Source organism: Alternaria rosae, assembly GCF_020736505.1.
Source record: "Alternaria rosae strain MPI-PUGE-AT-0040 chromosome Unknown BKA58scaffold_1, whole genome shotgun sequence".
NCBI lineage: Eukaryota > Fungi > Ascomycota > Dothideomycetes > Pleosporales > Pleosporaceae > Alternaria > Alternaria rosae.
The window spans coordinates 4593595-4615334 of record NW_025763570.1 but is presented as its reverse complement, the minus strand read 5'-3'; the positions used below and the strand labels follow the sequence as shown (position 1 = coordinate 4615334).

At 53.3% G+C, this 21740-nt stretch overlaps 9 protein-coding genes across 9 annotated transcripts; 4 read left to right on the top strand and 5 right to left on the bottom strand.

Annotated features, from left to right (window-relative positions):
- Nucleotides 1-107: 107 nt before the first annotated feature.
- On the bottom strand, nucleotides 108-1557 carry BKA58DRAFT_305286 (concanavalin A-like lectin/glucanase domain-containing protein; the record flags this gene model as incomplete). The annotated part of the gene is made up of 3 exons (XM_046167054.1): nucleotides 108-874; nucleotides 932-1387; nucleotides 1440-1557. 3 exons carry the CDS (start codon nucleotides 1555-1557, stop codon nucleotides 108-110), a joined length of 1341 nt encoding a protein of 446 aa, XP_046031945.1.
- A 1007-nt stretch (nucleotides 1558-2564) lies between these two features.
- On the bottom strand, nucleotides 2565-6800 carry BKA58DRAFT_426374 (uncharacterized protein; the record flags this gene model as incomplete). The annotated part of the gene is made up of 5 exons (XM_046172958.1): nucleotides 2565-3946; nucleotides 3998-4346; nucleotides 4407-5312; nucleotides 5349-6575; nucleotides 6623-6800. The coding sequence occupies 5 exons, from the start codon at nucleotides 6798-6800 to the stop codon at nucleotides 3019-3021; spliced, it is 3588 nt and encodes a 1195-aa protein (XP_046031944.1). The 3' UTR covers nucleotides 2565-3018.
- Nucleotides 6801-7861: 1061 nt separating this feature from the next.
- Nucleotides 7862-8632, top strand: BKA58DRAFT_408088 (protein-tyrosine phosphatase-like protein; the record flags this gene model as incomplete). The annotated part of the gene is made up of 2 exons (XM_046172064.1): nucleotides 7862-8067; nucleotides 8209-8632. 2 exons carry the CDS (start codon nucleotides 7862-7864, stop codon nucleotides 8630-8632), a joined length of 630 nt encoding a protein of 209 aa, XP_046031943.1.
- A 112-nt stretch (nucleotides 8633-8744) lies between these two features.
- On the bottom strand, nucleotides 8745-10579 carry BKA58DRAFT_397281 (serine carboxypeptidase S28-domain-containing protein; the record flags this gene model as incomplete). Its single annotated transcript, XM_046171415.1, has 2 exons — nucleotides 8745-9226; nucleotides 9286-10579. 2 exons carry the CDS (start codon nucleotides 10577-10579, stop codon nucleotides 8745-8747), a joined length of 1776 nt encoding a protein of 591 aa, XP_046031942.1.
- A 1000-nt stretch (nucleotides 10580-11579) lies between these two features.
- Nucleotides 11580-15008, bottom strand: BKA58DRAFT_29406 (uncharacterized protein). The gene is made up of 3 exons (XM_046166880.1): nucleotides 14432-15008; nucleotides 13594-14271; nucleotides 11580-13546 (listed from the first exon to the last, which is right to left on the bottom strand). The coding sequence occupies exons 1-3, from the start codon at nucleotides 14609-14611 to the stop codon at nucleotides 11729-11731; spliced, it is 2676 nt and encodes an 891-aa protein (XP_046031941.1). The 5' UTR covers nucleotides 14612-15008; the 3' UTR covers nucleotides 11580-11728.
- A 397-nt stretch (nucleotides 15009-15405) lies between these two features.
- Nucleotides 15406-16429, top strand: BKA58DRAFT_303855 (kinase binding protein CGI-121-domain-containing protein; the record flags this gene model as incomplete). Its single annotated transcript, XM_046166994.1, has 3 exons — nucleotides 15406-15568; nucleotides 15777-15801; nucleotides 15907-16429. 3 exons carry the CDS (start codon nucleotides 15406-15408, stop codon nucleotides 16427-16429), a joined length of 711 nt encoding a protein of 236 aa, XP_046031940.1.
- A 234-nt stretch (nucleotides 16430-16663) lies between these two features.
- Nucleotides 16664-17526, bottom strand: BKA58DRAFT_397279 (cytochrome c oxidase polypeptide IV mitochondrial precursor; the record flags this gene model as incomplete). Its single annotated transcript, XM_046171414.1, has 4 exons — nucleotides 16664-16938; nucleotides 17030-17188; nucleotides 17275-17382; nucleotides 17433-17526. 4 exons carry the CDS (start codon nucleotides 17524-17526, stop codon nucleotides 16664-16666), a joined length of 636 nt encoding a protein of 211 aa, XP_046031939.1.
- Nucleotides 17527-17575: 49 nt separating this feature from the next.
- Nucleotides 17576-19069, top strand: BKA58DRAFT_374362 (pyrazinamidase/nicotinamidase-like protein). The gene is made up of 2 exons (XM_046169322.1): nucleotides 17576-17977; nucleotides 18025-19069. Exons 1-2 carry the CDS (start codon nucleotides 17921-17923, stop codon nucleotides 18712-18714), a joined length of 747 nt encoding a protein of 248 aa, XP_046031938.1. The 5' UTR covers nucleotides 17576-17920; the 3' UTR covers nucleotides 18715-19069.
- Nucleotides 19070-19382: 313 nt separating this feature from the next.
- On the top strand, nucleotides 19383-21430 carry BKA58DRAFT_434806 (uncharacterized protein; the record flags this gene model as incomplete). The annotated part of the gene is made up of 7 exons (XM_046173290.1): nucleotides 19383-19431; nucleotides 19489-19693; nucleotides 19748-19858; nucleotides 19913-20173; nucleotides 20221-20467; nucleotides 20517-20830; nucleotides 20881-21430. 7 exons carry the CDS (start codon nucleotides 19383-19385, stop codon nucleotides 21428-21430), a joined length of 1737 nt encoding a protein of 578 aa, XP_046031937.1.
- Between the last annotated feature and the right edge of the window lie 310 nt (nucleotides 21431-21740).

Genomic DNA, 21740 nt, shown 5'->3' with positions numbered 1-21740 from the left:
ACACAAAACTACAAAACCACAGGTATCGAACTAAACGCCAAGGATAGACAAGACAGACGGACATGAAAAAGGGCATAAAGCGGTAAAGGAAAAAATGGGTAATGCGATTATAACGCGATCAAGCCCATGATGGCGACGATGATGGCGAAGACGGATCCTCCCATGCGTCCGAGGCCAGGCTGGATGACGGATCCAGCACCAGTGCTGCCACCTAGACCTTGGTCGAACTGGCCTTGAGCGGTGACGCCGCTGCCAGACGAACCCGTCTCTTGTGCAGGCGAATTTGGTTGTGCGGCAGCTGATGTCTCAGCGACTTCTCGTCCAGCACCTCCTCCAGGATTACCACCAGGTACCATGGCAATATCGGTGGCCTTTGAATCGTCGTCTTTGTCCTTGGCCTCTCCTGGGTTCTCGCCGGTGCCCATGAGCGAGCCGAGAACAACTACATCGTCCGTGATGGCGACGGTATTGTTGGTACCGGCTTCATCCGTGTACTTGTATGTCTTCTTTCCCTTGATCTGTGCACCCTCCGGTGGGTCGTAGCACTCGACAGTGACTTCTGAGAAGCGGGCGGCGTAGTATCCGTTGGTCATGTAGGGCGAGTTCCAGTCGATCTCTCCTCCCGCCCACTCAATGGTACCCTTTTCGTTCGAAGGCAGACCAGCAGGCCACAGGGAAAGCATGATACGCGCAGGTGTCTGGGGGTAGTCAAAGCGACCGGATGTCTTGTTCCATGTGTCTGATCGCTCGAGTCTACGTTGTTCTTTGCCGTTGATGGACCATACCAGGGTGTCTTCCTTCCAGTCAACACAGTATTCGTGCATAGTATCGACCGTGTTCGCGTCTGGGACAGTGAGGTTCTCGCCGTTGGTGTCTAAAATCGCGTTAGTCATGCGCGAGGGTAGCTTAGCCCGAATGTCGGATTACTTACACACTGTGACACCCTGAGAGTAGAAGTTGGACTGGACGTGGCTTGTGTCTACGCCAACCCACTCAAAGTCGATCTCGTCCTTAACATCCGACATAAGAATGAAGGCAGTGACGACACCCTTGCCCTGCGCTGTGCTAAGCTTGGAGCAGATCTTGCCGTACCAAACGTAGTAGGTAGACGCCAGTAGTGTTCCGACTGTTCCTTGTGCCATGGTCAAGAGCGTTGACTTCTCTTTGGTCTTGGGGTCTGTGTATATAGTGGGCATGCCCTGCGACTGCCAGTTGATCTTGGAGGCATCGCCGAGGTACTTGTCGATGGTCTGCACGTCGTCGAGGTTGTCTAGTGTGTATTTGCCGGACTTGCATACGGGACCGGGAACGCACGAGTCGAAGCTGTGTGACATGAGGGGATCGCAGCCACCAAGGCAGAAAGCGCCGACACCGCAGTCGCCATATACTGTCACTTGATTAGCACCAACCCCGATGCGATAAAATTTTGCGACACGTACGAGAGCAGCATGGCGTGTCCTGAGGACAGTGGCTGTCCTTTGTACATTTCGCTCCAGCAAGCGCTGTGCCTACAAGTACTGTCGCCGCAAAGGCGGCGGACAGCAGACTTCGTACCATGATGTCGGACCGTTTGCGGGATCGTCGATGTCGTGTAAGCACCTTATCGTCGGCAAGTGGAGTAGCGCAGCGATCAAGATGACGGTATCACGACCTTCTCTTGTAGTTACCGTAGGCAGGAACTCTCGATGGTTGGGAGTGAAACAGCAGGTGTAGGGGCCCGGGCGGTCGTGCGGCGAAGCAAGGGAAGGGCGCGCGCGTGGAATTTGTGGTTTGTGTTCCCCTGAGATGGTACGGCGAAGAAGTTTCGAAAAGCGAGTGTCTTTAGGAAACAAAAGATTAAGCTGCCGGGTTAGTAAAGCGAAGGTGGTCCCGAAGGATAGGAAAGGGCACTGAAGGAGTGAATCGAGGCAGGAGCGAGCGGCGACACTCTCTTTGAAGAAGGGGTGGCCCGCCGCGCAGATACGGGGCACCATCCGCCTACGATCACGCTAGGCCGTAAATCACGGAAGGGCTAGCCGTTTGTGTCGCGTGTTAAATGCATCCGCGGCAGCGTCGCACTTCAAACATTGTTTCCGGCGTCCTCGCGAGCACTTTCATCGCGGTTCAACTCTTGAAACAGTTTTGAAGCTCACCCCTCGAAAAAGAAAAGTTGACAGCTAACATCGTCCCTGCATGGCCTGCCCTGACGATCCTGGTGTTGCGCACCGCTATCGCCACCCTGCATCTATCGATAACCGCTAGCAGCTATTCTTGGATCACACTGCAGCCCTGCAGGACCCTTCGCGCCCCACGTGCTTGCTTGCCCCATTGACTCCCTGGACAATTGTAGTCATACTTCACTCGCGAAATGTTTGCATCGAATATCCTACTGCTGTGGTACATTGCGCTGTCGCCGGCACTGTGCAACTCTGCTGCTGTTTGCGGGGTTGTGGATCCATTGCCGCATGTCGGGGCAGGCGGCAGAACACGAGCACGTACACGTCGCCTGACCATCACTATTTGCATCATGATTAAGTTACATCCACCCAGCCGACGAAGAGCCGCTCAGACCATCGCAAGGCCAACCAGCAGACGGCCGCTACACACCACAGCCTCGTGGCGACTCTTCAAAGCTTCACGACAGACAATGTACTAAAAACATCGCGCGTAGTAGTAGTGTTGGACGATCTACATTTTGACAACGTGTGTGAGTGTGTGTGATCAGAGTAGCGCCGTCTGTCCACGTCAATACTTCCAAGCCTTGGTACCCAAGAGATCGCCAGAGATGAGGGGCAACCATTGTCGCAAATCCTTCAACTGACCCCTCCATCACAAGCGAGTAGGCTAGGAAAGCAACTCTTGTGTCGTCGTGAAAGCCAGATGTAGGTTCTGTACCCTACAGTACAAGTTACCGGTCAGAAAGGTCTCAACATACACCTACGCATGAGGGAAGGAAATACGGCAACCTCGACTTTCTACAAGTTACGTGGTTGTAGTACGCCCAACTTCCGCTACGACACTAGAGCGCAATCGAGCGTTTTAGCCGTCTTTCAACTGTGAGCACAATTGCTTGTGGTCCTTCTTCCAATCTTTCTTCTGGCATGCCGGGGAGCAGTACAGCGTTACCTTGCAGCCCGCACACTTCTGCAACAGCCTTTCATCACTTGACTTGCGCGCACTGCATACCTTGCAGCAGTCCTGCTTCGGGTGGCTCGGCTCGGTAATGTCCATTGGCCAATCTGGTGGAGAGCGGTCTCGGCTGACGGGAGAAGGAAAGATGACGGGTATGGCGACACGGACGGAGAACCGTGCTAGCGGTTTGAAAGCTTCAAGATTGTCCAGATAGCCGTCAGGGAAGATGCTTAACCCACACCTGCACATGAAGCTCTCTCCTGGTACGGTATAGATCGGAATCATGTTTTGTTGCTCATACTCGCACGAAAGCTTGTGCTGCCACTGGCGACACCGCTCCGCGAACGCTGGTAGGAGATGCTTCCAGAACAGGGCCTCTTGATCGGAGACTTTAAAAGTAACAATATCAGCATCAGCTATCTCCTCTACCGCTGCTGTACACTCCTTGGGTAAGGTGTTGAGCATCTGAATGACCGCAGCGTCCAAGAAGACCGTCTGGTTGGACAGATCCATACGAATGGCATAGACCATGACGATCGCAACAGTTCCATGGAAATCCTCGATACGGAATATAGAGCATCGGGCGGTGCTGTTGAGGTCCGCAAATCCTGAAATCATTTGGAAGATTCGATTCTTGACTCCTATACGCCTAGGCAGCGCTTCGTCTCTCTTTTGGAGCTTCCTACATAGATCAAGCTCTGAACTCGACATGGTAGCATTGCCAGAAGTAAGCCATTTCAGCCACAGAGCATGAGGGCCCTCAGTGTCGATATGGAGAAAAGGTAGGACATCGGGGCATACATAATGAAGCTGGTCTAGCTCAACGGTAGATGACCTAAATGCCGCATGAGTGACGTTGTGAAAATTGTCGAGATTACCGTCATACCTTGGGTCTTTTCGCAACGGGAAAAGCGCATTTGGTTGGGCAGACAAGGATGCTGATTCTGCGACGGGTGCCGAGTATTCGATCCACATAGACTTCCGAGCAATCTTGGTCTTACTTTGACCTAACTCCAGGGGCATCGGGAGTTGGACTGTGGCCTGACACAGATCATCTCCGCTGTGTATCTTCAATTCTAGACTGAACGGGTCTCGAAGTTGCACATCTATAGAGCCTCCACTCTGCAAGACTGCTACGGCTTTGGCTGATAAGGTTTTGAAGCGCACTGCGAGGGTGGATATCCTGCTGCCAGTAGAGTCCAATGCAAGTTTCACAGTGATTGAGAATTCGCCATCTGTACTCATAATCAGTCCATACGAAGGCGGTATAACGATGAGCGCAAACTCTGACTTACCTAGTCCAGATTTGACCTCCTCTATAGCTCCAACTGAGACATCATCAGTCATATGCGGGCGATGTCTCGTGATATGAACATCTTTCCGACCGACCGCCGACCCAAAAATCTCTAGCAATGGACCAAGGCCGGGTGAAAATTCGGCAGCAATAGATGGTGTATTCTTCAAGCAAAGCTTAACTTCGCAAGCAGGGTCGCCTTCGAACACCAGTCCAAGTGTAGATACCATAGTCGAGACGATGAGCGGTGCTTGGCCTGACCAGCCTTGTGGATCCTCTCGGATGTTCAACGCGTAATCGTCTGTGAAATCCGTGCCTGAAGTCGTAATCGTACCAAAACCGAGCTGAATATCGGGATAGACATTTTGCTTCGAAGACAGAGAGGTCTGTGTCATTATGTGGCACTGTGGCGTACCACATCCATTTGCGAGGTCTGCAAACATCGCAACCGCACTATGCGGTATGGCCATCGTGACGCATACTGTTGGCGGTACAGTGCTCCACTCTCGGAATGGGCCCTTCTGCAGATCTTTGCGGTGGTGATCCGGATGCCAATGAGTAAATGTTGTGAGATCAGCCAGACCAAATGTATGAACATACACCAAAAGGGATTGATAGGAATGCCCACCCATCATAAGGGTTCTGTCTTGAGTTATCATGTCTAGGAAGCGCTCAATGAAAGGATGCCATTCGACAACTCCCGAGTTCTTGATGTGCAGTAGAAGAACTGCCAAACTTGCTCGCGAGTACATCTCGTATGTATGGAACTTGCGGGCAAGCATACCTTCGACTCCCGTGTTGAGTAACCCAAGCAGGCTATGCAGGCTCTCGTCTTGAAACATGGTGAGATACATCTTGAAGACGAACTCGGCAAGACTCGGCGCTATCCATTCGACTCTAGTTGTTCCTGTGGGCTTCCAGAGAATAATTTGTCTAGACATACCGTGAACGAAGGCTTCAGCGTGATAGGAGTCCATCTCAATGGAGTTGTGGACATCCCATGAAGCGGTGGCGTCGGACCAGAAATGCGCAGGCTTCAGACCAAGCAGAAGAGCGACGGTAGGTAGATCGCCACTTAGAAGTGCTTTGGCCGATTCAGAGACTGTTGTTTCTCGTGGTATAAAAATCTCAGTTCTTATTGTGGCGGCCGACCCACTGAGAAGAAGGGGACCAGCAGCAGCAAGTACGTTGAGTATGCCAAGATGGTCTGTGAGATTCGATGTGTCGATAACGTCGAATGCAGTTGGAGCGTTCCCGTGCGGGCCGTAACACGTTGTGTCAAGCTCTAATCGGCTATAACCCCAATTGTTGCGATACCAGTTGGCAGTCCGTGACTCTCCGTGTAGCCGTTGATGGCGTAGAACATGGCAGAACGCGATGGCCTCAGAGCAGACATAGCGAACTTTGACCCTCGCCGCGTTGAGGCGGAAGGCCTTGCACCATGCGGAGAATTGCGTGAGTGCAGAGGCCATAGGTTTGGGCATTTCCTTTATATTTGCTTCGCTTGTTTGCAACGGCGAGTTGGTGGATAGGCGGGCGTAAGCTGAAGCATGATGAAACCCTAGCAGCGGACTGGTTCCATAGTGGAGGATTAGACCCTCGCGAAAGCACACGAACATCGGATTTGCGATAGTCAGTTGACTGATCATCTCCTTGTTTTCCAGACAAGTTCCAGTTCGCCAGAATGTACGATACATTTCGTTTAGCTCGACTGGTGCTTCTTGGAAGATAGGAGCAAATGATCGACCACCAGTGAGTTGCAATTCGTGAGGCTCGACTTTGATCTCTTGCCATCGCTTTGCGGCGCGCCACTGCACTCTCAGTGTTGCTTGTAATTGTCTGTATTGCTTCTTATCGGCCGGCGGCGTAGCGTATATCTTCCAGAGCTCGAGGGCCTTCGCGAATGTGGTCCTGTCGCCGAACTCAACACATTGCGCATAAGAGCCGGTTTCCCAAACTTCAAGTGATTGAGCATGAGCAACAAGTCTTGCGGCCTGAGTCTGAAGCAGTCTTGCGGACTCAGAGTCGAGGAAGTTGTGATAGTATATGTTCCATAATTGCTGAGTGTGATCGCCTGTCATATCATCAAGTATCGACGTGAGTAAGAGCGCATTACGAGCGATGATCTCGGCTTCTAGGTCGCAACAAGTGAAGTCGAGGCGGCGGTGGTCTATTTAGATTGGTACGGTTTGTAAAAGTCGACGTCAAGCTGCTCACCTGTGCCCGAGCCGTTGTAGATGGTGAACAAGATGTTACGGATGTCGCCGCAACCAAGCAGGAGCAGAGCAGCATCTCTGTCTGGCGGATGGGTTTGAGTCAGACACACGGCTGGTGAATTACCGGCCGGATAGAAGTACGGGTTTAGCACAATGTGTGCAGGTCGTAGGGATGACATGTCGGTGCGGGTGGTGTAGCTCAAGATTCCGAAAAGCTATCGAGAAAGTTTCGACGCGAGTATTGTTTGCTTGAGCCAGCGTCCCGCCACAGCTAATCGTTTCAGGTATGTTCTCACCTTTACTAAGTGAAAAACCGAAAGCAGTCTCAGATCAGATTGGTAGACGTGGCGAGGCGAATCAATGTTACACAACGTTAGCCTGCCCCTCACCGCCGGCCTACAGGCAAATAGTAGATCAAACATGCGTATATCCTGACCACTTCATCCCTTTTTGCTGTGCATACGTGCGAGCAATGCCTGCGTCAAGTTCGCGACTCCTTCATCGAAACAATATGAATATTGACAGATTGAAACGATGGGAGATACTCGGAAATATGTAGGGAAACAACAGTAGGTCCTGGACGCCACAACACTTGAGCGAACGTTTTGCTAGTTGAGATTAGTACGCGGATATACAATGTTCATGTTAGTCTGCATGGATGAGCGCATGGTGGTGCTTCCATCAATCTGGTAGAGTCGCGGTAATGTCATGTCCGAGCCCGCGTGCACCGACCTCGGAACATCGTTGGAGCTCATTCCTACGGTCCAGTCGTATAGTGATCCGCGATGTGCGGGCTGAGATGGCGAGATGATGTCGCCATGTCTTCGGAAGTGAGCATGAGGATAGCAGGTGTGAAGTTTGACGCGTCCCATGGCGAGGTTGGAAGGCGCGTCCGCCGTCTAGCGCTTCACGCACGTGGGGCCCTCTCTCTCTCACCGGCCGTCATTGGCCGATTTCGGGCAGCACTTCTCACGCAACACCATTCGGACATTGCAGCGACGATGCCCACCGCATGGCAATAGCGAAGGATTGAAACAAAGAAGACAAAGGCGTACAGATCCATGCAGAAATTACATCGAGAAGTACATGATGTACTGTTTCAATCGTACCTCGGTACTTTCTCCGCGATTGGCTCTCTCGTTCAAGCCGTCCATAGCCATCAATACCATCACAAACCCACCACATCACCCGTTTTCTACTCCTCATACCCCATCCTTCTGCGTGCATAGCCTCCGAATACATGTCCTTCCTCCTTCACGGCAGCACAGGACACACAGGCATGGGCTGGGTCGATCTCGTTCCGCGGGCGGGTAAACTCTACATCGGCGGCCTCTACGCCCTATACCAAGGCGACCTGATAGATAAAGCTGGCATAACACACGTTTTATCAGTGATAGATTATGACCCTTTACTACAGGAGAAGTTTAGGCATTTGAAACAGGTAACGTGCAATCACCACTACAGATTTTAGCAATTGAATGTAGGCTAACAAAACTGTTAGTATGTGTTATTTTCGTTTCAAGAGCGGCATGAGAGCAACGAGCTTCCTATGATCTGATCATACTAACACCAACCCCCCCACCTCAGTTTCCACATCCGCTCAGAAGACCACCCAAACACCAATCTCCTCCAAGACTTCACCCCAGCCGTCCACTACATCGACACAGCCCTGAACGTCGAAAACGGCGGCGTCTTCATCCACTGCGCAATGGGAAAATCCCGGTCCGCAACCCTCATTTGCGCGTACTTGATCTGGAAGTACAATCTCACCCCCGCCGCGGCGCTGGACCAGCTATGTGAGGGACGACCAGTGTGCGATCCTAACCCAGGGTTTAAAGAGCAGTTGGAGGTATGGAGGGAGATGTGTGGGGTTAGTGGCGAGGAGGAGAAGAGGAGGGTGTATGAAAAGTGGGAGAAGGATAGATTTACGGGGGAGGTCTGGGAGTGGGACGCTCGCTTAGATAAAAAGAGAGAGCAGTCACAGGAAAGAGTGGCGAGGTCAAAGTTGTAGGATGACAAAAATTATCTAGACGTCGTCTAAGTAAGGTGAACAGGGAAGAACGATATGTAGCAATGCCACCTCTTCTACCCGGAGCAAGGACGGCCTTTTCTCAGACTTGCATCTAGGCGTTCCACGGCTTCGATTGGCCTTTCTTTGGCTTGTAGCACTGCAGCCACTCGCTTAGCGCTTTCCTGAACAACGTCCGACTAACGGGTCCATCAGGGACGGTGGAACCCGTCGTCCTGAAGTCATAGCAATGCTGCGCATCCTTGAGGACCAAGCCAAACAGCTCGTTCCTGCTAGTCTTCTTTCCACACTTGGGCACATCCTGGATAACTTGGACGCCCTTGGGGGCAAAGGGCTCAGCGGAAGCAGGGGAGAGAGTGCGCCATGGGTCGAATTCACCGTTGGACCAGTAAGTGTTTGAGGGACGGATATCCCAGCCTCCGAAGATCTTGTTGGTGCGGGCAGTGTTTGGCCACTCAGGGAAGAGGGACTTGGGAGCGTTGGGGAATTGGCGGTGGCAGATGTCATGTTGGTGTTGGAGTGAGTTGTACTTGGAGACGAGTTGCTGGGGGCCAAGGTTGGCGGATTGGAAGTATCCTGCTGGGAGTTTAGTCTTGTGCAAGGAGGGAGTCGATGTTAAGAGAAGGATGACATACCCCACTGTGTGCAGTACTGCCAGGTCCAAGAAATCGAGGCAGGGTCCGTGAATCTGCGGTTCAAATCACAGTTGCCAGTCACGTTCATCTTGCCCGAGCATTCGGTTTCCATGAACCCGTTCGTGTTGTCAGCAAAGACTGGGTAGCTCGCCCATCGATCCGTCGTCCACTTTGCGCCCTTGCTCTTGGACCAGCCCTCCGCAGGAGCCGTCGTGTTGGTCTTGGGGTCTGTCTCGATGTAGTCGCAGAAGCGGCGGAGGCCCATCGCTCCACCTTCCATACCATAAGACTGCCATAGGTAGAAGATAGTCGTAAGAGCATCGGCAAACGTAGGGTTAGAGTTGTTGGCAGCTCCAAGCCCAAGGAACTGCTCCTTGAGCTTGGCGGTTGCGCGCGGGTCCGTGTCCATGATGTTGTCCATGTAGTTGATAGCAGCGTGGATATCCTTCGTGCAGTTTCCGAAGCCCTTGGCGTTCATACCCCGGTACACAGGGGAGAAGTAGAAGCTTTGGTCAACGGAAGCTTCAACGGGAGCTGACGAGGCCCAAGATGCGTGGATGGTATCAGGGTACATGTTGCGCATGAAAGCGGCCCTCATACCGGGGTACGAACCACCAACGAAAACCCAAGGAGTCTTGTCGGGGGTGAGCGTAGCATTGATACCCTTCCTGCTGAACTGCTTAGCAAAGCTGTCAACATCTGCAAGTGACTGCTCCGTGTTTAAGAATTCGAATGCCTCGGCTGGCGTGTTGAGGTCGATGGGCGTGGGGGTTGAGTTTCCGTAGAAGCGGTGCTCCCACACGATACCGATACCGCCATACTCATCGACGAGCTGCTTGAAAAAGCTGGTTTCGTTTTGCAGCCTAGTCAACGCACCCGGCTCTGCATCTGCCTCGCCTGTGTCATAGAGGAAGACGGGACCGCCGGGCTTGTAGCCACTCGTGCTGACCCAGTATCTGTTGAAGTAGGTGCCTTGGTACGAAGAATCCTGATTTTTCTTGTAGGCGAAGTGGTCGATTGGCAGCTCGACGTATTCCGGAGTGATGTTTGCGGCTTTTACGGCGGCAAACACAGCCGGGCTGTCTGCCGTAGTCGCGATCTTGAGGGACTTGAAAGCCGAGGTATCGATAGCACTGTTTTCGGCGTCGTCTGAGAAAGTGGCCATTGCTGAGCCATCTGGATTCATGCCCATATCGGCAAGCAAATTAAGCTTGCGTTGAATGGCCGCGTTCATGGCGTTGGTACCCTGCAGCAGGGCGAGGGCCACCGCCGCGATGGATGCCGAGGACCGCATGTTGAGAATGAATAAAGTAACGATGCGTGGGTAGGAACTGTTGTACCCGGATTACCTCCGCGGGAGATCCGCAAGAGTGAGATATGGGTGTTGGGAGAAGGGCAAAGATATCTCTCTGCTCAGCGTCTGTTATCAGAGACACAACGGCACAGACCACAACAGCGACTCAAGGACGAAAGAACGACGTGGATCTCCATCACCGCCATCCTCAGGCCGCCCATATATACATACCCAACTTCCACGCTATGCCGTTTTGCCGCCCATCCTGCGACCCTTACCAAGGGCCGTAGGATCATCCGTGGCATAGCTTGCCGACTCATTTAAATTCACGCCTGTTAAACCGCGGATGGTACCAAAGAAAGCTTAGTAGATCTTTCGTGCTTGTTTGCACCGCCAGCTCGAAAGCAGAAGGAGGTTTACGTAGTGACCAAGCGCAGTGGATCGAAGTACAGGAAGCTTATCGGCCTTGGTTCGCGAATGGAAGGTCGATTGGTGGGGTCGTGCCAAGTGATCAAGTCGGCTTCCTACTTTAGCCTAGGTGGCACGGCTTAGTGCAGTGCTAGATTGATGCGCGCACTCCCCAGGGTCCGCACTGTAGCACCGAGCCGACGGGTAGCCAATTTATCTGGGTGTGGTCTGGACGGAGAGTAAATCTTGTGGCGATGATTATGGCCGACCCGTGAATGTTCGCGGGAAGAGAACGCATGGTTTGTGGAAGTATCGTTATCAGACATGCTACAAGAGAGAAGGGCCCACTTCGATATTATCATTATCTTCATTGTTTCGACTGCAATAGTCATTTGTTTGCAACTCGGCAAATATCCAGTATCCCTTGAACAACAACAATACATTTACCCCTTACTGACCATCATCAACCGGTCATCGTATCGTGTTCGGCCGTTCGTTCTCCTAAGAACGGAATCTGGCCTCCAACCGAAGTATTATACATAAGAAAAGATCTCGCAATTAAAATTACCAAACACGTGCGGCTTGCAGAGAGCCGCTTCATATCCATACATTAACCTCACAAAGTGTTCCAGATGCCGGGTATCGAAGGTTGCCACTACGCCAGACCGTAAAGATCAAATACCCATGTAGATTAGCCGAAGGTACACAGCCTTCTATATGCCATGTGTCGTGTTTCCCAGCTCAATGTTGAGCCATGTGGCTGCCACCAGTCGCGGCATTCGGGAATGCGATATCTGGCCAATGGCTGGGAGCGTGTCCCTGGACTCCGGATGTCTGGACAAGCCCTTGGCCGTCGCTCCCGGTTCCTTGGGATCCACCGTCTCGACCCAGGGTCATAAGAGTGGTTGCTGTGTTTAGATATTCACCGGGCTGGCTATGTGGCTGCATGTATGCTCGTGTCCATTGACTCCAGTCTTGAGGAGCATAGGTATTAGCTGCGTACGCGGGCTGGTGACCATTGTTGGCAATTTGCGCATTACTGTAGGCGTACGCATCGGTTGAGGGTTGCGACATGCTGCCCGAGCCTGCCACTGCCAATGCTGCTGCATGATTCGCATGCATAGTTGCTTCATCGCCGTTGCTGTATGCGTGTTGTTCGTACGTCCTATTCGTATGCTGGGGGAGAGCCACCGGGGTGCCAAGACTGTAGGGATGTGTACTGTTTCCCGGAAGACCACCGTACGGGCCTACAGATTGCGATGTGAGGGTAGGGTCTGTTGGTGAACTGGAAGAGGTCGTGTACTGTTCCCGATACCCGCTGTTATCATATGTGGGGGCGGCATTCGTCAATCGGGGTGGAGCCTGCATTGCTACGCGAGCGAGAGACTCGGTCGCAGTTCGCTTGACAATGCTATCGTTGATGTTACTAAGCGACTGGTCGACGATCCTTGCGACGGCAGTTTTGAGCTTGTTCCCAGATCCCAGGAACTGGTCGCATTCGCCAAGCACATTGACCCAGGCTGCCATGTCGCCTTTGAGCTTTGTCATATCCACAGGCGACATTTGCTCTTGCCGCATAGATGAGATGAAGAGAGTGGTGAAGGCAGCGGCAATGTAAACGACCGTGTTGATCCAGGGAATATCCAGACTCTTCTTGTTCATCATCGCCGTACAGTTGTGCAGCATCCTCTGTGATGCAGTCAAACACTTGTCCAGATTGGAACTGACGGTGGCCGTATCAGTGGACCTGCAAACGCCTGGATGGTGTAGAAGTAGGTTGAACGCCTGGTACCAGTACTCGAGATACAAGGCGAATATGTGGTCATCTTCAGACGCATGCGACGGGTCGCGCAACTCGTAAGGGAGGTCCTCTTTCCACTGTTGTATGCCGGCTTCGAGGCGTTTCAAGCCCTCCAGGTATGTTCTCGGCGAATATCGAACAGCATAGATGATCTTGTAGAGTTCCGTTTCCCAGACAGTGTATTTAGCAATTTGGATGCCAACTTGGAACGAACATTGATGGAAAGAGTCCAGCTTGCCTTCCTCACCAGGCAGACAGTCGTTCATTGGCTCCGGGAATTCGACATCGATGTCACTTATGCTGATGGGTATCGGCCGCCCAAGCTTTCCATTCAGGTTGACCAACAGCGCGTGCAGCGTCCAGTAGACTCGCTTCCTCATCTCGATGTCCAGCTTGCCGAGTTCCCCTGTACCATCTACCCAGACCTTAACAGATCTATGCAGACCCAGTTGGACAGCGAACAAATAGACGGTCGAGGTCATGATCCATGCCGCACCAGGCTTGGGGAAGGTACGGAGATGGTGGCATATCATGGCCATGGCTTGAACGTCTTCCCAGCCATGCTCTCCGCGGATCAGCTCCTTGTAGAAACTCAGCGCATACATGTAGTGGGCATGCGAATCGTCCAGCATGGTGCTGCCGCTATGTTGGCTGTTGCGGGTCGCGATCTGGTATGTGATAGTCGCGAGCATCAAATGAACCGTCACGATCTGGGGTGCGGTAGGAACGAAACTGGAGTCGTTGCCGAATCTCCAAATCTGTGAGCGTTAGCGTGACGCGTTGTGACAATGGGAGGTCGGCCTACCAAATCCATGAAGGCTGGCTTGTGAACAAGCATCGTGTAGGGGTTCAGTGAACGCAGATACCAAATGGCGTACTCTTGCAGCTCTGGGTATGGCGGTAGTTGGGGCTCGTCAACATGGCGACTGCCGATGGCAATGTCGATCAGTGTCGTGTAGGACATGGGCGAGCTCTCGTACTCTTCCTCGCCTGCCATGAAGTCGGTAATGTCGATTTCGGTGCCGAAAATCGACAGCGAGGTGCCTTTGATATGGCTCAAGAGGGAGTCTCCAGCCGCAACACCGAGATAGTTGTCGCCGATGGAGCCATGCTTGAACTGCGGCAGCGTCTCGATCTTGCCTGGAGTGCCGGCTGGCGCATAGCCGGGCAGTGGTGAGGTGCTTGTGCGTCGCGGGCCATCGTTCCACGTCTGGCTGTCGCTGGGAGCGGAAGACCACGGGTGGCTGGGTGGTTGGAGGGCATTGTAGGCAGGCGGCGCGCGGGGCTCGATGTTGTGCTCCTTCAGCTGTGCCTGGAGGTCAGCGATTTGGGCGCGCAGGTACGAGTTCTCCGACTCCATGGCCTCGGCATGGCCGCGGACTGTGGCGCGTCCGGTGATGCGGTCGGTGGTGCGGCAGGGCGTCCTGTTCTGCTCGCATGGTGTGCAGCCCTCGGGGCGGCCATCGCAGCGTATCTTGCGCACCTGCCGTCGTGATTAGTTGTGTCATTGTGTTTAGGAAGGCGCGTCCACGCAATGACGTCGCTGGCGCAGTTGTATACCAATGTTGTGAGACGACGACCGTCAACATCAATTGACATGCACCAAGACTCTTTCATCGCACATGACTGACTGTATCACGTACCTTGCATCGATCGCACGCCTGACCCGTCCGCTTGGAGTCGGCGAGCTTCTTCTTGACAGAGCCGGAGAAGTCATTGTTGGAGGGTGGGCGGTGTTGTGGGCTCAGCGGGTCGGCATGCTCGATTCGCTGGATCTTGTTGACGAGATTGGGGTCATCGTCCGGGGGTCGCTTGGTGGCCATACTTTTCGTAATGCACGTCGAAACAGGAACGAGACGGGAAATGCCGATGGAGAAGACCGATGCAAGTAAACCCAGCAAAGGTGGTGCGCCTCGGGTGGCTTGCGACTATCACCTGTCAAACGAAAGACACATGACTTCTAGCGAGGCTTGCGGCTGCGCGGAAATTGAGTGTCGCTGCACGATGCGCGACCTCTGTACAGTCTCGTCGGCCGGGTTGCGAGAGAGTGAGAGAAGAAGTGAGGGCTGGCTGCGCTGGGAGTCAAAGGGTGCGAGTGAAAGCGCGTTTCTCGGCGATGCGTCCAAGGGAACAGGCCCATTCTCCGCAGGCCCTCCAGCTATCGACTCCAGTCCGCTCTTTATTGGCCACATGGCGCTCAGAAACCTGGACCTCTAGACGGCTGTGACGGTGCCTGCCCTGACATATTCGGCGAATTTAGTTTGTTCTCTGGCGATCGACACGATGATCCATCCTGATTCGCCGTGCCACCTTCATTCTCTGGGACTAAATCTAGCTTGGCCGTCCCCGCTCCTGCCCAAAGCGGCCGTCGAGCTTTAGACTCACCCACGATCTGATATCCTTGGAGATTGCCAATGCAAATCGACAACTGACGAACCGCCTAGCAGCATCCGTCTCCATGCTCACCGAAACACATCATCAACGACAAGGACGCCAGTAGAGTTTTCATCACACGACGAAACACCTACGACGACATCATATCGCCAACAAGGTTCTGCCCCCCGCGACGTGGTGCATTTCAACACCCAAACTTACGCCAACACCAATCCCATCTATCATGGCGTCCGTGCGAACCTTTACAATCCCGCACTACGAGGCCTTCCCTGTCCACGTGGCCTTATTCAAGGATGTCAAAAACGCCTCCTTCCTAAGGCGTCAACTACTCGAGGCCAATCCAGAATTCGACTATGCCTTCTTGGATGCATCCATGGTAGGTCGTGGTTCACTACCTGTTCATTGCTTTTTTCGCCTCTAGCAACCCCCGCCTTGTCAGGGTCCGCTGAGTCACCTGGAGCAAAACAACACCCCAGAGGCTAATAAAGTTTCGTGATAAGAGATTGCGAGGCGTTGATATTTTCCCCGCGGCATCTTTGCACCATGGATAATCTCATCACATTGCATGAGCAAATCAGTGCAGCATCTGATGAGGCTGGATAACTCTAAGCACTAACTTGTCCCAAGGACAAAATGCATGCTACATTTTCAGCCCTACCCTGTTCTCACGGCTCTTTTGAATCGCCATCCACGATGGATCGACATTCACCCTCGGTACTAACAGATCACCCCAGATACTCTCACCACACCACCTTCTCTCGGCCACATTTCTCGCCTTACACGCTCACCTGACCAACCGTGCCAAAACGCGCACCCCACATTCCGAACTAGTATTCCGCCTCTCGCCCAACAATAATATTGGCGAATCATACAAGAAATTCGGTATCACTGATGCCACGACTGCACTCATTGCCGTCAAGCTACCCCTGTCTCCATCAACATCGTCAACGAATGAGCAGGGTGCTTATGAAAAAGACGAGGGCATCACAAATGAATCTGTGAGTAAGCATCTGAGCAGTGCGGTAGAGGGGACAAGTGTGGGAATGGGAGAGAATGGAGAGGAACTGAGTGAGTGGTGCGATGTCGACAAGGTGAGGAAGGTGTATAAGTTGGGCGGAGGAGATAGCGGGAAGAAAGGGAAAAAGGGTAGTGGCCTTAACGGGGATGTGGATGCTGAGAGGAGGTCAGCAGAGAAGAAAGATATCGAAAGTGTAGTCCTGGGCGTTATCGCTCTGAAAGGGTCATGAGCTAGTGGAGGGTTTCTTTGCAACAACTACAAGGGTGACGAGATGTTGAGAAGCCTCGACGCGTCGGGCAGGCATGCGAGCCTGACCCGAGAAACGAGGAAAGAACATTCGAAATACCAGACAGACGGGTCGGATGCATGCATTCAACTCAAAAGGAACTTCTCCACAATACTATGCTACAGGTTTAGCGACCATATAGATACACTCGATGATCTATGAAAAAATCACCCAAGCTTATAACTCCCTGTACTCGGGCTTGAGGAAGTCGGCCATGTTCTTGGGCCTGGGGTATGGGTTCTCGGCGTGGTGGTGGTCATGGCCGTGGGCGTCGTCGGCCGGGCCAACGTACTTCATCTCGTATACGGATCCGCACTCCATGCAGCGGGACTTGGGCTCTTCACGGGTAAGGGTGATCCAGAGGACGTTGTGCGAATCGGCGGGGAAGCCAGTGCAACCAACGTACTGCTCGTTACCGGCAGAGTTGACGGTGATGGGGTCCTCCATCGTTCCTGCATTTCATCAGCATCACATCACGCCACTAGTAGCCCAAACTCGCGCAAGTTCTTTTTTCCTGATCTTTCCAGGGGCGGCATCACGTACCGAGACGGCTGGCGTCCAATGGCCTCATGTCGAAGATATCGATACCCTGCATCTTTCCGAGAATTTCGAGACGCTCAAGACCGGTCGCCTGCTCGGCATCAGTGGGAACGGTACCGGGCTGCGCACCAGGAGGCAGAAGGTCCTCCTCAGTCTTGATTTCTACAAAATTGACCTCGTCAGCAATTGATGGTTTTGGCCTATCGTAGCCGCGGCGATGCGGATGACGAAGTGCGGGCGCAACATACGGTCGAGCTTCTTGAAGCCTGCGAGGACGCTGGGGGCGTTGGCCGAGTGACCAGTCTCCTTCTGCGCAATGTTGCTCTCCTTGGCCTCCTTGGTCTCTGTGGACTCCCCTGTTGTGGTGTCAATGGCACATCGTACGATAGCTCTTCGCGAAACATACAGCGGGCAAAGGTGGTGGTGAAGGTGCGGCGGGTCGCAATGGCGCGGGGGGCCACACGCCTTGCTGCGGCGATAGCAGAGCGCTGGACGAACATGGCGAGACGATTGGGGTGGAGTGGAGAGGGTGGGCGTGGTTGTCGAGCTGGTGATGTTCGTCAGTCGTGAATTGACGAGCCGACGGCAGACGTCTTGGCGCTGTGATTAGGTAAGGCAAGCCACAGAACCCTGGTGACGCTGCCGGCAAGCTTCTGCCTCGTGGCCTGCGATCGTTGATTCATCAACGGCTCGTTTCTACGGCTTGCGCCATGCACCTGCAGCATCATGACCTACGCTGCCTTGATCTTAGACAGTGGTGATTATTTATAAGACGGTTCCATGCACGACCGCTCTACCTGACAGCCTTCGATACTCTGCTCTCAACCTTGGGACCACTCTAGACATCTTCACCCACTAACACATTAAGTTATTAATTCTGACTACTTAGCCAACATGTCTTTCAAGCCAGCGCTCGTCATTGTTGATGTACAGGAAGACTTCTGCCCACCAGTAAGTAGCTACCCTTCGCAAGGTTGCCTCCAAGTTAACAAGCTTAGAATGGAGCGCTCGCAGTAACAGGTGGACGCAACATCGTACCGATCATCAACGAGTTCCTCACATATCCATTTACTCTCAAGGTCGCGACGAAAGACTTCCATCCCCCAGACCACGTATCCTTCGCCTCGAACCACTCTCCGCCGAACAACAAGCCTTTCGAATCCACATTCACCATCAAGAACCCGAACAACCCAGACGAGACGCAGGAAACGCGGCTATGGCCAGATCACTGCGTGCAGGGCACTAAAGGCTCTGAGCTACTGCCAGAGCTGGACGTCAGTAAGGTGGACCACATTGTCGAGAAGGGCCAGGACAAGCGCGTCGAGATGTACTCTGCGTTCGCGGATCCGTTCAAACGCCCATCTGTGGCCAAGAGCGGTCTTGCAGAGACATTGCGCAAGGCTGAAATCACCGACGTCTTTGTCGTCGGCCTCGCAGGAGACTACTGTGTCAAGTACACCGCGATTGATGCACAGAAGGAGGGCTTCAAAACATGGGTCGTTGGCGATGCGACAAGGGCAGTCGATCCGTCAGCAATGGGAGAGGTCCACAAGGAGTATGAGAAGGTTGGAGTGACAGTTATAGCCAAGGACGATGCGCAGGTCCAGAGGGTCAAGGAGCAAGTCCAGCGGACTCAGGACCAGGGCGCGAAGGATGCAAGCAAAGCCGGCGAGAGTGTGCTGGACTAGACGAAAGTCATGGAAATCTGATAGTAATCGAATCTAAGATGTCTTGCCGAATCTTTGGCGATATGCACCCCTTGATAGCGACGTCATCGCCATGAATCCTCCTCACGCCCGGTTCTCCCGGAATGCGGACGCGTAGCACTCGGGATTATCATCGCGCGACATCTGGGCCGGCCCCCGCTTGATGTGATTCCGCTGTTCCTGGAATCGCAGGTCGTGGGTGTTCGGAAGAATATACATGCTCCGAGCCGTGCCGCATGCGCGTGTCGCGTACTTTGTATGGCGGCGCTTTGGCATGTGCCGACTGCGGGGCATGGGGCAGCAGGCTTGCAGAACACAGCCTGGCGATCGCTATATTAGTGCCAGTCACCTGGATGCTCAAAAGACTGCATGCTGTGTCTCCTGGCGCCCTGAACCCCTCATTGCACGCCTTTCCACGGTGGAGCGTTGTTGATGTTTACAGTTTGCTGCTAAACAGGTCCAACGCGCGGGGTCGCTAGTTTTTGTGAAGCCCCCATCGTCATTGCTGAGACTAAGCTCACCCTCGCCGGCACCCGAAGCACCAAGACATCCTCTGCCGGTACTTCGCTGCCTGTTTCTGCCCGCCTCACCTGCACCACTCTTTCTGCCTTTTCTTTCCCTTTCTCTCCCTTTTGCGGCGAGTATTCACCATGCCGCACCTCCCCATAGTCTCCAAACACCGGCGGTCGTCGCTCACAAGTGCGTCATATCCCGAATTCCGGCCGTACCGAAGCTGATGCAAGTGTGAATGTTTAGGTAGCCGCGGGTCTTCCATAGACGAGACCCGACGACACGAGGGCGGCGACGAGACTACCAAGGAGGACGAGACCGTCATGGATTCCGAGCAGGGCAGCATGCTCTCCCACATCATATCTCAACTGCGACCTGGCGCCGACCTGAGCCGCGTCACGCTTCCCACCTTCATCCTCGAACCGCGATCGATGCTGGAACGCATAACAAAGTGTGTAGCGCATCTTAGGCATGACGACCAGTGCATAGGCTGACTGTTGGGCAGCTTCATGGCACATCCGGAGACGCTTCTCCCTATAACCACGGTGGAAGACCCCGTACAGCGATTCGTAGCAGTGACAAAGTTCTACCTGAGTGGTTGGCACATCAAGCCCCCGTATGCATATCCGTCGTCTTCTCGCGCCCACAAGCAACAACTGATGTGACTTAGGGGAGTCAAAAAGCCGCTCAACCCCATCCTGGGTGAAGTATTCACAGGCTACTGGGACTACCCGGACGGCACCAAGGGCTACTACATCTCCGAACAGACGTCGCACCACCCGCCCAAGTCGAGCTACTTCTTCATGGCCCCCGAGCACAACATCCGCATAGACGGCACTCTCAAGCCTCGAAGCAAGTTCCTTGGTAACTCTGCGGCGAGTATGATGGAGGGCATCGCAGTTCTGCGACTACTGAACACCGGCGAGCGATTGTAAGTCAGACGCATGAACACTGCAGCTTGAGACTCACGACAGGTAGTTTCGTCACACAACCCAACATGTATGCGCGCGGCATCCTCTTCGGCACGATGAAGTACGAGCTCGGCGACCACGCATATATCCGCTGCCCAGAGACAGGACTCACTGCCGATCTCGAATTCAAGACCAAGGGTTACTTCAGTGGATCCTACAACGCGATCGGTGGCTACATCAAAGACTCCAGCGGCAAGAACCTGTACGAGCTCTCGGGTCAGTGGAACGAGGAGATGTACATCAAAGACCTGACAGTAACGCTCTCACTCTTGCAAGGCCCAAACATTTACTGACCATTTGTAGACTGGCAAGAAGGAGCTCCTGTTCGATGCAGCACATACCAAACATACCCCACCGTCGGCTCGGCCTCTCGAAGAACAGAACGACCGAGAATCGCAAAAGCTATGGCATGATGTGACCGAGGCTGTGAAGCGGAGAGACCAGGACGTAGCGACTGATGCCAAGGCTAAGATTGAAGATATGCAAAGGCAGGAGGCTGCGAAAAGAAACAGCGAGGGTGTGGACTGGCACCCACAGCTCTTCAGACGCGTAAAAGGCGGCAGTGGTGGAAGCGAAGAGGGCGAAGAAGACCTCGACTGGATCATCAATGCAAAGATGTCAGTATTTCGCAAGCCCTTTGTATGTGTTTCGCACTAACATGATGTAGTGACGGCAAGACACCTGATGAGGTCGTCAAGCAGATTCTGCAGATCTACGCTATCCTCCCAGGCCAGAAGCCAGACAAACAATTCAACATTCCATCGCGAGCGAGTGAAGCGCATCTACCGCAGGCACAAGAAGCTGTGCAACCAATGGAACAAATGCCAGTTGGACAGTCAGCACAGTCTACGGAAACGTTGCAGCCTGTACCCTCCGAGCCTACAAGCGTGCAGTCGCAACCAGTAGGCATGACACAACACGAACAGCAGAGCGTAGGTCTTCCCAGCAACTTCGACGGAACATCGACTCATGCCCCGCTTTCCAAAAACAGCAGCCTCCCCAACGATCCTAGCAACCCACCCACACTACCTTTCCAAAAGCCCCAGTCGCAGCCCACTCTCATTTCCCCCGAGAACCGGGAAGTGATCGCCAGGGAACTGCCACCTAGCAAACTTCTTAATTCCAACCCCGAACCAGAGCCACGAAAGGACGATCTCCTACGGAGGACCGATAGTGAGACACAGGAGGACGATGAGTTCCATGATGCGCAATCGTGAGTTCCTTTTCCGAGCGCTCGTTGCTCCGCTATCGATACCTACTACCAAAATATGGTATCTTCTCCCTTTTTGTCATCCGGGGTCAAGGCTCACGATCCTATCTATAGAGTTCTCGAATTGAAAGAATCCAAGAAACGCTGCGGCGGTGGGTGCTTTTCAACATGCATCCCATCATAAATTACCCAATTGCGGCCTTTGTTATCACTTGTCTCTAGCCTGGTAATGTTTTGTGGTTGAATGGATTTTGGCATTGAATGCATTTCTGGAAAGTACTATTCTATGCTGACCTGCGCAATGAACTCAGTTCGCC